At 51.4% G+C, this 14,241-nt stretch overlaps 2 protein-coding genes across 2 annotated transcripts in view; one reads left to right on the top strand and one right to left on the bottom strand.

Annotated features, from left to right (window-relative positions):
- Positions 1–323: 323 nt before the first annotated feature.
- On the top strand, positions 324–12,422 carry PSMC1 (proteasome 26S subunit, ATPase 1). Its single transcript, XM_061156432.1, has 11 exons — positions 324–382; positions 3,937–3,990; positions 5,022–5,118; positions 6,118–6,242; positions 6,440–6,625; positions 6,810–6,938; positions 8,058–8,154; positions 9,911–10,100; positions 10,561–10,712; positions 11,042–11,196; positions 12,103–12,422. The coding sequence occupies exons 1-11, from the start codon at positions 380–382 to the stop codon at positions 12,235–12,237; spliced, it is 1,323 nt and encodes a 440-aa protein (XP_061012415.1). The 5' UTR covers positions 324–379; the 3' UTR covers positions 12,238–12,422.
- NRDE2 (NRDE-2, necessary for RNA interference, domain containing) overlaps positions 12,178–14,241 on the bottom strand; it is a 45,530-nt gene continuing 43,466 nt past the window's right edge. The window contains exon 14 of the mRNA XM_061156431.1: positions 12,178–13,893. Coding sequence (XP_061012414.1) covers positions 13,768–13,893 — 126 coding nt within the window. The 3' untranslated portion in view covers positions 12,178–13,767. The remainder of the gene's footprint in view (positions 13,894–14,241) is intronic.

Raw genomic sequence — 14,241 nt, 5'->3', positions numbered from 1 at the left:
AAGGACGGAGGAGCCCCCTAGGCTACAGTTCATGGGGTCGCAAAGAGTCGGAGACGACTGAGCGACTTCACTTCATTTCACTTCTATATCTTCACCATTGTCTTTGACAGTCGAGGTCATTGTCTTAACTTGTTGACAGTAACCTAATAACTGCGATTTAGACATTTTTTTCAAGTGAAAGTTCAATAAGGCCCACGTCTCCCTTGTCAGTTAGAGCATCACCGCCTTTCCGCTCGCACAGGCCCAGAGGGCGCAACCCGGTCCCCGCGAGATTTGGCCCCTGTCGGCTTCCGTGGCGCCCCCGGTAACTTCCGCCCCTGACGCACCGCCCTGGCGGCGCACTTCCGGCGGCGGCAGCGGCTCGAGCGGCCGGAGCAAGATGGTGAGTGACTAAGGGCTTCGGCTGACCGTGGCGATGGGTGCAGGCGGCCCACGGCGAGAGAAGCCGGCCGCTGCCAGAGGCACCGGGTCCGCCCTCCGCCCCTGTCTCCGGGGAGGCACGAAGGCGCCTGGGGAGCGTGTTGAGGACCACGGGGGGCCGGCCGGCGTTTCCCCGAGCCCGGGTCTCGGCGCCGGGAGGGCCCCTGGGGCGGCGGGGCGGCTGAGGTGGGCTGGCTTTGTCCCTTTCCAGCCGGGCGCTGCCCCTCGGCGCGGGGAGTTTCGGCCGAAGCCTCTTCGAGTCACCGGGCCGAGCGCCTCGGGGCCGCGCGGCGGAGGCGGCGGTGGGAGCGGGGGGGGGGGGGGGGGGCGCGCGGCGCGGGGACGGTGGACAGGCGCCTCAGGACGCCCTTCTGACGGGGCGCTCGGAGCGGACGGCCCCTCGGGGCCTCGCTCAGCTCGCGTTGGTTTCTTAGCTCCCGGGTTGAAGCCGCTCTTTGAGGGCGGGGGGCGGGGGCGTCTAGGCTCTGCTCTGGGCGCTGCACATACAGAGGACGGGCAAGACTGACCCAGTCTTTGCCTCTTGACGCTTGCATTCTCTAGAAGGCAGGTTAAAAAAAGAGAGGGGGACGGGCGAGTCGCCTTTGCTTGTGGCTGCTTTATGTAAGGGCGGGAGAGGTGGCTGTTTTACACCGGGTGTCACCGAACCTCAGTGAGGAGGGGAGACCTGAATCCAGTGAGAGAGGAGCCTGTGCAAACATCCGAGAAAGACTGGTCCTGGTAGGACTGGAAGTGCAAGGGGCCTGAGCGGGGAATATATTTGGTCTGTATGGTGAGCAGCAGCTAGTCCCACCACAGATTCAAGCAGGTCTTGGAAGGACTTTTTGGTAGCAGTATTCTAGGCCTGACAAGCACATGGCAAGTACTTTTCCAACATTTGCTCGTTATTCTTCTCAACAGTCCCTGGAGGTAATTATTATTATCCTCAGTTTACCAAGGAAGAACCTGAGACAGGGCCTGCGGGTGTGCTGTGATGTACCAGTGACCCATGCAGTAGAGGAGCACAGATACTGGTGTCCAGTGGCCGGGAGTGTGTTGTCTCTCCGACCAGCTTTGTGACAGCTGTCAAGTCACTTAACCTCTCTGAGCCTCGATTTCCTTATTTGTAGACTAGGGGTAATGATAGTGGCAACTTCAGAGGATCTGTTTGTTTAGTACACCGCTTAGTGTTTAGTATAACACATATAGTTAACTTGAGGCTGAGAAACATCATGTAAATGCCCCAGACATGGAGAAGTTTGGGACTGACTTGGGGAAATGTCCTTCAGTGGGGCCAGACCTAATGGTCATGGGACGGGTAGACAAACCTGGAAAGGTTAATTGAAGCCAGTTTGGCAAGGGCCAGGCGTGCCAAGCTGGAGAGTTTGGACATTACGCCATAAATGCTAGGGAGTAGTTGAAGGTTTTTGAGGCGATTGAAAGGGTCAGATCTTTGTTGTAGAAGGTACTATCCGAATGGGTGAGGGAAGAGACTAGACCTGGAAACCTCAGTTGGGAGACAAGCGGTCCAGTAAGATACGGCAGCCTGGACAAAGCCAGAGATGGGGGGACAGGAGAGGGGAGACCTGAACCAGGGTGGATTTTAAACAGAGATTGGGGGGGTGGGGGACAGAGGGGAGACCTGAACCAAGATGGATTTTGTTTCGGAGCCCAAACTTTTTAACCACCCTGAGGTCCTGACCCTAACATTTCTTATTCAGCATAACGTTGTGTTGGTGAGTAGGTTCTGTGAGTCATGCAGATTCAAAGTGGTTATACATCCATTACCCACTTTCAGCAACATAGAGGAGCTAATATTATCCCTGCTTTCCAGTTAGGACACCAAGGCTCAGAGAGGTGACTTAACTTCCCTGAGGTCACATAGACTATTAGGAATGAAGTCGGAATTCAAACCTGGATGCATTTATTTCCATAGCCTATGTTCTTAGGCGCATTGCAATTCCTCATCTAGAAAGTAGTAATAATGAAACCTACCTTTAAGAATTGTCTGGTGTAAATATGATAGTGAAGGAAAGTGTCTTGTACAGACTTAGGCACGTAATCAACATACCACAGACAGTAGTTGCCCCAGTCACCAGCACGTTTCCTTAGGGGTATAAGGAATTGTTAAAGGCCTGTAACTTGGGTGGCTTATAGCAGTAAAACTAATTGTGTTTCCCCAAATTTCTCAGAGCCCTTAATTACCTTCTTCAGAAGAAAGTACAAAGTTTTAAGAATCTTGCAAATAGGGAAATAGATTCAACCTTAATTCCTTTAGGGAGTTGTTTTGTCTTGATAGTGAAGCTCGTGATTTAACTTACAGGTGCCTATGTGGAAGTGATGTGAGGGGGCTGAGAGGGCTTTCTAATCAAGTAAATTCACTATTGCTTATTTAAAATGCTGTTGTTTCTGAGACCTTACTCTGTGTAAGACATTGTCCTGTACCTGAAGGGTCTGTTTTAAAATCAGAAATTCTCCTGAACTTACTAATACACTAAGTTCTTGATAGCTTAAGGTGATTCAGCTTTTTAAATTGGGAAGAGGGACCTGCCTGAGTGCCCAGACTTTAGATCTGCCACTGAGAGATCTCTCAATGGACCGGCCGTTGAGAGCAAAGTCTCCTGGGTCTTGGTGTGTCCTTGGTAAGGAGTGATTGATAAGTGATTGTTGAATAGGTTAAATGATTTAGCTCTCATCGTGGCCCAATTTCATACTCTTGGTGGCCTCAGCTAGGTAGTTTTATATTAGAAAATGTCCAGCCCTATACCTTCCCCTCAAGTAGGGATGGTTAGGATCTCAGTCTCATGACACATTGTGCGTGCATGCATGCTAAATCACTTCACTCGTGTCCAGCTCTTTGCGACCCCATGGACTATAGGCTGCCAGAGTCCTCTGTCCACTGGATTTTCCAGGCATTCTCCATGGAGTGTGTTGCCATGCCCTCCAGGGGATCTTCCTGACCCAGGGATCGAAACTGTCTCCTGCATTGGCAGGCAGGCTCTTTGCCACTAGCTCCATCTGGGAAGCCCTTATAACATATTACATCTTTTTCTTAATAAAGTTGTCCTTGATTTAAGATGCAGTCTGGCAAGGTGCAGCGCTGATCTACTAATAGCTTTTCGGTAAAAAGAAATTTTGCCATGTTAAATTTACACATTGATTGCAAGGTGTATCTTGAGTTCAGAAATGTTAAAATGAGGGGGAAGTGTTGGTGTCTTAGAATCACAGGAGAATAAGGGTTTTTTGAAGTGATGGTATTCTAAATTTATGTTGTTGTTGCTTAGTCACTAAGTTGTGTCTGACTCTTTGAGACCCTATGGACTGTAGCCCACCAGGATCTTCTATCCTTGGGATTTCCCAGGCACGAATACTGGAGGGGGTTGTTATTTCCTTCTCCAGGGGGTCTTCCTGACTTAGGAATCAAACATGCGTCTCCTGCATTACAGGTGGATTCTTTACAACTGAGCCACCAGGGAAACCCCCCTGAATTTATACCTCTGCTTAAATTTTTTCTTTCAGGGTCAAAGTCAGAGTGGTGGTCATGGTCCTGGAGGTGGCAAGAAGGATGACAAGGTAAATAAACATGAAGCCAGATGTCTGTGATGTGAGTAAATTATGGGAAATGTCAGATCTCAGCTGAGAAGTTCTCTGGGAATTCAAATACCCTTTTCATGTTTTACAAAAGATTATTGACCATCAAGTAGATATTAAGGAATTAATAATTTTTAGAGGTATAAAAGTAAAAACATTCCAGAAGTGTTAAATTGTCTGTGATTTTAGTGTTTAATATCCTTAGGTGTGAAAAGTTGTGTCAAATTATTTAACTCCAACTTCTGGCATGTAACTCTGAATTCTGACCTCTGTTCCTTATTGAATGATCTATTCAGTTCAGTCGCTCAGTAGTGTCCGACTCTTTGTGACCCCATGGACTGCAGCACGCCAGGCTTCCCTGTCCATCACCAGCTCCCAGAGATTGTCCAAACTCATGTCCATCGAGTCGGTGATGCCATCCAACCATCTCATCCTCTGTTGTCCCCTTCTCCTCCTGCCTTCAGTCTTTCCCAGCATCAGAGTCTTTTCCAGTGAGTCAGCTCTTCGAATCAGGTGGCCAAAGTATTGGAGTTTCAGCTTCAGCATCAGTCCTTCCAATGAACACCCAGGACTGATCTCCTTTACAATGGACTGGTTGGATCTCCTTGCACTCCAAGGGACTCTCAAGAGTCTTCTCCAACACCACAGTTCAAAAGCATTAATTCTTTTGCGCTCAGCTTTCTTTATAGTCCAACTCTCACATCCATGCATGACTACTGGAAAATCCATAACTTTGACTAGACAGACTTTTGTCAGCAGAGTAATGTCTCTGCTGAATGATCTGTTACTGTGTATTATATATTTTTAAAAAAAGATAATTACGTTCACACGTAAAAATGGAAAGAATGAAAAACAGATTTTCTTTTTTTTTTTAAGGAGTGTTTTTAATAACATCCTAAAAGACAGGGAAAATTATATCACCTGGAAATAGATGACGGTCCTGCAGAAATACATTTGTGTTTTAATATGATCTCTGTGATTTTGTTTTTTCTATGCTGTTCTGAAAACCCAAGGACAAGAAAAAGAAATATGAACCTCCGGTACCAACTCGAGTTGGGAAAAAGAAGAAGAAGACAAAGGGACCAGATGCTGCCAGCAAACTGCCCCTGGGTAATGATGCGGCTCCAGGTCCCGGGGCGCCGTCTCTGTGTACAGCTTAGAGGGCTGAGTGTGGACAGACAGGAGGTAGCGTGAGGTTGAAGCTCCAGGCCTGTGACTGTGTGTGGCATTCTCTAGGTTGGAGTAGAAGCTATATTTTAGTTCTAACAGTATACAGAGGATAACACTGTCTCACTTCAAGAAAGTCCATTAATTTCCTTTAGATTAGCAGCTTCTCTAGGGTATTAGAGTACAAGGTTAGGGTAGAAAACACAGGTTGAGCTTGGTTACCTTAGAGATACATTTCATGAAAAAATGGAATGCCACTGTATTGGAATTCACAGCATGAGTTTATGCCTGAATGTAAAATTTTTCAAGTCTTCCTGCTAAATAAGGAGTAAGACTCAGAACAGGTGGCAGACTCAGCCCACCTCTCCACCCCGGGTCTCTCACCCCTCGTGTGTCATTCACGCTCTGCCTCGCGCATCAGGGACTCTGCTTCCCCCTGCTTAAAACGTGCTTCTCCAGTCCTTTCATAGCCGCCTGCATCTTGCCCCTGCAGACTTCAGTTCAGAAACCTCCACCACCCTCATCTACCACCTAGACCAGGCTCTTCCGACTTAGGTGCAGTAAACTGATTTTTAAAATAGTGCTCAGTTAATAATTGAGTCAGGCAGTTAAAAATGTGCCATTAACCTATTGTAGTGAGTCAGGATGTTATTGATAAAGAAAAGGTCATGAGACCAGCAGAAGAGCATATAAAGTTCAAAACCAGAGTCAAGTTACGGATAATTAGTATGTGGTAACGGTGGGATTTCTGTCTGTTCATCCCTCTCTCCTCTGCCTTTAGGCACCTGCTTGCTTAGGGTCACTAACCTGCATTTCTCCGAGACTATCCAACTAAAATAAAACAGGCTTATTTTAAGTGTTAACTTCTCCTCCTCCAAGGGGAACTGAATTAATTGCAGACTTCAGGCTCCAAGTATAATAAGACTATTTTTTTAATTACAGTGACACCTCACACTCAGTGCCGGTTAAAATTACTGAAGCTAGAGAGAATTAAAGACTATCTTCTCATGGAGGAAGAATTCATTAGAAATCAGGAGCAAATGAAGCCTTTAGAAGAAAAGCAAGAGGTAAATTGAGAAATTATTATAACTTCTTTTACAAATTGAATTCTATTTAGAACTAAATAGCTGAACCTTTCAGGCTTTAATGAATTATTATTTAGCTGCTTTTTAAAAGCACCAACCGCGTTTAAATCAAGTGAGCCATCAGCTTATCTGCTTTTTCGGTCTAAGCTGCTTTTTCTCCTTGGCCTGCTCTCACGTAGGAGGAAAGGTCGAAGGTGGATGACCTGAGGGGGACCCCGATGTCGGTAGGAACCCTGGAGGAGATCATCGACGACAACCATGCCATCGTGTCGACGTCGGTGGGCTCGGAGCACTACGTCAGCATCCTCTCGTTTGTAGACAAGGATCTGCTGGAGCCCGGCTGCTCGGTCCTGCTCAACCACAAGGTCAGGTGGCGGTCTCAGAAAGCCCCTCGAGCGCTGTCTCTTTCCTCTTAGTCTGTCCACCTGTCCCGTGGACGCCGACCCCCGGAGCGCTCCTGAGGGCAGAGAGAATTCTGTGGTTGCCACCTCCGCGTAAACAGGCGGTGCATCTCAGGATCCGGTGTTAAAGCTCCCTGGTTCCTGTCAGGTGCACGCGGTGATCGGGGTGCTGATGGACGACACGGATCCCTTGGTCACGGTGATGAAGGTGGAAAAGGCGCCCCAGGAGACCTATGCTGATATTGGGGGGCTGGACAACCAAATCCAGGAAATCAAGGTACGTCTGGGAAGCAGCTCTGGGTCTAGCCCTGTGCTTTCTCACTGTGGGGTGCTGGGCGTTGTTCGGCACGCTTCTCCTCTGACTTTGTTTTGGGCTGCGCTGGGCCTTTGCTGCCGTGCCAGGGCTTTTTCTTTAGTTGTGGCAAACGGGGCGCCTCCATGGTGGCGCGTGCATCTCTATGTGGCTTCTCTCGTAGAGGGCCCTGGAGCAGGCAGGCCTCAGCAGCTGTGACACATGGGCTTGGCTGCGTTAGCACGTGGACTCTATTGGAGCAGGGATCGAACCTGTGCCCCTGCGTTGGCAGGCAGATTCCTGACCACGGGGCCACCTGGGAAATCCTGTTTTTTTCTTTATTATCAGACCAGTAACTGACTCGGAGCTTGCCAGTGGCAGGATTTTGTGTTGCTAATATTGAGTTCAGTGACAGAAGTAAGAATAAATTATATGATAGTTCTTACTGCCGCTTAATACATTTTATGTGTAACATTTAATGATTATCTGTGTGAATTTGTTTCCAATTTGTTGATTCCAGCTGTGGCTACACAAACCCCCAAGTGATGTCTGGGGTAGGGTGGTGGCGTGCAGACAGTGCTGGGTCTAGAACGTAGTCCCAGCTCCTGCCATGGTCCTGGGGTGGGGGCACACGGGGGCAGCCCTCTGCAGGCTTTTCATCTGTAGGAAGGGCGTTCGGAGCCATCACAGAGCTCCATGGCGACTCTCAGACAGCTGGAAGACAGCCATCATGTCTTGAGGTGGGTCAGCAGCAGAAAACCTTGCCAGCTGCTGCCTGCAGTTTCACTGAAAAGGGTGAATTTAAACTTCAAATTCCTTTTGCTCAGGAAGGGCAAATGTTACTGTTAAATGATACTCAAGGCTGACTCTTCCGGGAAATCGGGTGCGGTTAGAAGACGGGAGGGCGCTGGGAGCCCCCGCGGGACCGAGACCCTCTGCAGTGTGTCCCTGCTGCCGCTGGGAGTCAGACATTGTCTCTGACAAGAACAATAGAAATTTTAGCTTTTTTTTGTTGCAAGTGACATACCCATGATGCCAGTTAATGAATAGGATACATTTCAGTAGGAAAGCCTTTCATTTTTACCAAGTGTTTGTTTTATTTAGGAATCTGTGGAGCTTCCTCTCACTCATCCTGAATATTATGAAGAGATGGGGATCAAGCCCCCCAAGGGGGTCATTCTCTATGGTCCGCCCGGCACAGGTGTGTACTCTGCATTGGTCGCTTTCCAGGCACTGAGCTCGTTTCTTGAGCTGCAGCATTAGCTGGTTATAATCACTTAGCCATTGAGTCAGGGGGCCTCAAATCCTTAGTTTAAAAATGTGCTCTAAGTGACATATTAGACGTTGTGAATAAGCAGCTCCTCTGGAAACACACTTATCACATGAAAGTACATCATGCTGTCTAATAGGTGTGCTAAGAAACTGAACTGTCTCAGGCTCACGATTGTAGACCTCACAGAGTTAGTATGTTAACAACAGTTGTAGGAATCACAGTAGAAAGTAAACACCAGGAGACACCCCCCCAAAAGTGCCTGCTTGGTGTGAATGCATGTCCAGTTCCCCAGCACTCCTGTGGTTTACTCAGATGTGCTACATGTGTATGTTGTAAAATAGTACTTTTCAAGGTTAACAGTAATGTAAGTCTATTGAAAATAGTTTGTAAGAAAAAATAGGAACAGGGTGCTCCACCTTGGCAGCATATTGGCATCCCCTTGGGAGCCTTAGAAAGCGCCGATGCCTGCTCCCTCCCCTGAGGACTCTGAGCAGAGGTGGGGAGCAGAGGTGCGGTGTGGCCCAGGGCTGTAAGAGCGGTCCTGTGCGGCTCAGACCCGTGCACTCTCCCGGGCCATTGGCGATTGAAGGAGTGTCACGTCGGGTGAATGAACGGATAAAGATGAAAATGCATGTACATATTTGGTCCATTAGGCGCTGGGTTGACCTCAGTGAGTTCAGGGCTTAGTAAATTCACTGCTCTGTAAGCTCCAGAGGAAGGGAGGTCATTTGTGTGAACTGAACCGTGTCCCCAGGAGGGTCTGTGTGGAGGCCCGCCGCGGGGAGGGACGGGGAGACTGTGCCGAGGCAGGGAGCTCCTCTCGTTTCACCGCCCAGGACGGGAGGTTTCAGGAGAGGCCAGCGGCACTCAGGGGTCCCCCTTTTGGTCTCTGTCTGCCGCCCTTAACTACGCCCTCAGGGAGTAGTCCAGCCCTTTCATGAGCATTTGAACCTGCCGCTGCCTGCCCGCCTGAGGAGCTCACTGCCTCACTGGCGCAGAGCTTAGATCTCTGCCCCCTTCCCACTGGCCCAGGATCCTTTGTGTCCCCGGCCAGCCCCCCTCCCCCACAGGCCCGGGGTGGGCCTCTCCCAGGTCTCGCCGTCCCAGGGCGGTGGTCTTGCGCTCTCTTCTCAGGGTGGGTACCCTTGCTGACTCTGGTTCTCCACTTCAGAGAGAAGTGTCAGGGCTGTCCTGAGAGCAGTGAGGAGCGCCCCACCAGGGCGCGGCACAGACAGGGAAGTCTCGAGCTCCCAGCGGCGCTCAGCTTCGGGCTTCCTCAGGAGCGGGTCCTGGCTCAGCGCCCGGAGCCCGGGCACGCCCTCAGGTAGCCTTGGGGCTGCGGGCCTGCTCAGGGACCCTCTGTCCTTCAGTCAAACCTGGTGCTCCCGGGTCTGTTCTCCTCACCGATAGTTTTGTAGGAGTTGTTTGGTTCTCTAACCCTGGTTGAATGGGGTCAGGTGAATATCATATGCAACTTTGAGTAACTTGCAATAAAAGTATTTTCTGATGTTATCATGATGAATTTAGGAAGACAGTTAAAAATAATCAAAATATGTATTTTAGGTTTTTTTTAATTTCCTTATCTGCTTTGAGAACATGCTTTTCATAGAGGGATCCACCAGTTCTTAATGTTAAAACCGCACTTAAGGTTTTTTTTCCCTTTTTCTTTTTCAATCTAAAATAGGTAAAACCTTATTAGCCAAAGCAGTAGCAAACCAAACCTCAGCCACTTTCCTGCGAGTGGTTGGCTCTGAACTTATTCAGAAGTACCTGGGTGATGGCCCCAAACTCGTTCGGGAACTGTTTCGAGTTGCCGAAGAACACGCACCATCCATCGTGTTTATTGATGAAATTGATGCTATTGGGACGAAAAGGTAGACTTTCTCTTCCCTCTTTTGTGTCATTAAGGGGTAGATTGTGCTGCTCTGCTCTGAGAATGACTGTGGGCAGGCCCAGGAGAGGCTGCGTGCTGGTTTGCCGAGGTCCCCCTGTGCCGCTCCCCACGGATGCCAGGGGCTCCGCCGTCCCGTGCACAGGCAGCAACTCCCCGTCAGTGGATTCGGTCTGTCCACAGCCATGCCGTGAGCACCGGCTCGGAGCCCGGCACCCTTCAAACTCTGGAGACAGCGGTGAAGATGAGTCTCTGCCCCCGAGGAGCGCACACGTGGAGACTGAATAAAAATGATACAATTTCAGGCATGAAAATGACCACAAAGAAGATACTGTGGTGTTCAGCTTGGGCTCTGGGTGGAGAGACACGGGTGGAGACAGCCGTGTCTCGAGTGCCTTCACCAGCCGGGCAGGGTCCTCATGCCCCCTGGCGGCTTCTCTCAGGTACGACTCCAACTCGGGCGGGGAGAGAGAGATTCAGCGCACGATGCTGGAGCTGCTGAACCAGCTGGATGGGTTTGACTCGAGGGGAGACGTGAAAGTCATCATGGCCACAAACCGCATAGAGACCCTGGACCCGGCCCTCATCAGACCAGGTCAGGCTTCGCGGGCTCCATCAGGGAGCGTGAATGCGCTGACGTGGTTTTGTATCTCTAAAGGGCACTTTCGGGAGGATGGGTTAACAGGTGATATGTACAAAGGCAAATACTGCCTTGAAGCAACTTAGCAAAACTGTGTCCCCTTGAGATAATATTAAGTGGGATTGTGATGCACTCTGTATAGCCCGACCTTTTTAGCCTTGAGACGCTTTTTAAGATTTGGTACAGGACACTGTGACTGAGATGACTCATGTGAGGAGACAGAGGCCTCTCTCAGCCAGGGCCGGGGCACCAGGGCTGTGACTGAAAACCTTGTGTGTCCACAGGCCGCATTGACAGGAAGATCGAGTTCCCCCTGCCCGATGAGAAGACCAAGAAGCGCATCTTCCAGATCCACACGAGCAGGATGACACTGGCCGACGACGTGACCCTGGATGACCTGATCATGGCTAAAGACGACCTCTCTGGTGCTGACATCAAGGTGAGGCGCTGGGCTGGATTTGTACCTGTTTTATCATGTGTTCCCAGACGCTGAGGGGCGGGGTGTGGCAGCGGTGACTGGGCACGGCCTGCTCCCTGCAGGGGCACCTGGGTGATGCTCCGGTTAGGTGGGGGCGCACACAGGCCTGGTCCCGCTGCCTGCACTGAACTGTGTCTCAGTGACATCTATGGAACTAGGCTGGTCTCAGCGGGGGAGTGAGGTGACATTATTTTAAAATCTTAATTTTTTATTTAGAAAAAAATTTTCAAGCCGTCAGAAAAGCTGCAACAATAGTAAACACCCATATACTCATCACCTCCATTTACCAAATGTTACCCTTCTACTTGTTTTTTGTGTGCAGAGATACACTTTTCCAGATCACTTGAAGTAAATGTGCTGCTGAAGGCCATAACCAGATAGAATCTGCAATGCCAGGATTGTGTTTTTATCGTGTTACTTGGGTTTTTGTTTTACTTTTGGCAAGTAATTACTGAGAAAGAGAATATATTCGAATATATACTGTCTGAAACTTGTAAACATTTAACCAGAATATATTTTCTCTTAAGACTGTAGGTAAATGAAATGGATGTCACTGTATGTGGCCTCTGGATATCATTTTATCTATTTCTTAGGTTTATTCCCTTTAACGAAAGCAGAGCTTTGAGGATTTATTGACCTGCCAGGCTACACAGCTAGTTAGAGCCTAAGACAGGCCTTTTCCTTAATGAGATACTCTCAGGTTAAGCCACCTCAGGTCCTTTGAGAAAATAATTAGAATGCTTGAAACATTTAAGTTTGAAAAAATCTGTTTGGCCTGGATGCCAACACCAGATTTCCAAATAGTGCTCTCTGAATTGTTGGTATAAAAAGTATTTCCTTCTCTGAATACACTGTTCTTTCATACAGGCAATCTGCACAGAAGCTGGTCTGATGGCCTTGAGAGAGCGCAGAATGAAAGTAACAAATGAAGACTTCAAAAAGTCGAAGGAAAATGTTCTTTATAAAAAACAGGAAGGCACCCCGGAGGGGCTCTATCTGTAGTGGACCAGAGTTGCCTTCCAGGAAAGGCTGGGAGGGTCCCGGCCCCTGGGGAGAGGGTGGGAGGGAGCCGCCTGGGCGCCATGTGCCGCTGGCCACGGTTGGCGGAGCATCCAGCGTCCCTCTGGAGCACGCGTGTAGGGCCCTGGCGGGCTGCCGGCGTCCCAATAAAGCGTTCTTTCTCTTAACACGGAGTCCTGTCCACACGCTGGGTGCTCCGTGGCCGGAGTGGGTGGGCCCAGGTGTGGGGAAGCCTCTGGGGGACCAGGGGCACTGCAGGCCGCGTCCCTGCCGCCCCCGCGGCACAGCTCCGCCGGCGGCAGCTCTAAACAGCAGCCGCTGGCTCCTGAGCACACGGCCGCCCACCCCTGCTGTGGAGGCAACAAGGCTGCGACCCCCCGGCCGGGGCTGCCCCTGGAGGGTCTGGGGCAGGAAGGGAGGACTGGTGCTGCTGAGACAGGGTTCCCAACGCAGTCTCAGAGGGGCAGCCCCGCGGTGGTCAGCACCCCTCCCTCTCACCAGAGTTCAGAAGCGCCGGCGCCGCCCCTCGCCTGGCTCCCTCCTCCCCGCGCTCTGCTCAGTGCAGCGTTGGAGCCCGAGACCGCCGTGCCCCCAGCTGGTTTCTAGCCCAGGTTCCACAACGCCTGCTTTTCTGGACGAGCGGCCAAGGAAATTCGCTCTCAGCAGTTCTAGAGAGCATGATTTACGAAGAAGCGCAACGCAGAGAAGTCCACTGTGTTTAAAAAGGGACCTCAGAGAAGACATAGCATTTCCGCTCCGTCGGCTGTCGATCACCGCTCTTGGAAATCAGAACGAGAGCAGCGCGGCTGACGCGGCCAGAAGCGAACGTTCGGCGTCTCTGAGGCAGAGACGGATTCGCCACGGAGGAGCAGGCCGCGCTCTCTGCACCTGGACCCGGGCCTGCTCCCCTGCAGCGGGGTCCCTGTTTGTTCAGTCCCCTGACAGGGGTCCTCCCTCTTGGAGCCCGATCTGACTCGGCAGGGCCGCGGGCCCAGGGTCTCCACGGCACGAACTCCAGGCGACGCTGGCCGCCAAGTCCACAGGCGAGAGGTCCGCGAGTGGAGCTTCGGGAACAGGAAGGACACGTGTGGTGCAGCTGAGGACCCCAAGCTGGACACGATTCCCTGCTGCTCTGGTCTGAAGAGGGGCCGAGCGGGCTCACCAGCCGCAGGGAGGAGGGCCTGGTGAGTAACCAGACCTCTCTTTCGACAGCAAGAGCCGGGAGACGTGGCAGGATCCCCAAGGATGCCAACAGAAAGAACCTTCACCCGGGCTGGGCAGGGGAGAGTGGGCCAAAAGGACCCACCCGGAGCATGACGGCTTTGGCGTGATTCTTGTCTGTGCACATATTCACATGTATGTGCAAAACAACAGCTTTGTGTTATCTGCACGTGCAAAAACTGTGCAAGAGGTGAGACTGGCAGGGAAGACCCTGCAGGGCAGAGGTCTGGGCACACGCGTGCCCGTGTCTTGGGGCTGGTCCCGGCCCCCAGGGCAGGCCCCACCCGGCGTCTAGTCCTCCAGCAGCAGCTCCAGCTCCTCCAGCGGCAGGCGCACCCGCAGCTCCTTCTCCGTCATCAGGTCCACGACCTCCTGCATCTCGTCGGGGAAGTACTCCACGGCGTCCATGTACAGCGCCTGGGCGGGGGTGACACCAGTCAGCGGGCGGCCCCCGCCCCCCTCCTGCCCTAACTCAGGGCACCTTAGCGAGCCCCAGGGGGCACCTTAGTGAGCCCCAGGGGGCACAGGGGGGCACGCGGCCTCTCTCCAAGTTGGGCTGGAAGTTGCTGACACGGCGGTCCCCACCCGTCTGCTCTCTGAGCGTCCCCTGACCCAGCTGCTGCAGGCAGAGTTGAACGTGGGTCCCAACATGCCCGGGGTCTGGGCTGGGCTTTGGCAACTGCTGGGAACCAGCTGTGCCCCCAGACAGGAAACAGGCCCCTCGGCTGCAGGGGGGCGCGGGAAGCCCTGAGGGGCCGGGCCCAC

This window comes from Dama dama, chromosome 12 (genome assembly GCF_033118175.1).
Source record: "Dama dama isolate Ldn47 chromosome 12, ASM3311817v1, whole genome shotgun sequence".
NCBI classification, from domain to species: Eukaryota; Metazoa; Chordata; class Mammalia; order Artiodactyla; family Cervidae; genus Dama; species Dama dama.
This window is presented reverse-complemented; position numbering and strand designations above follow the sequence as displayed.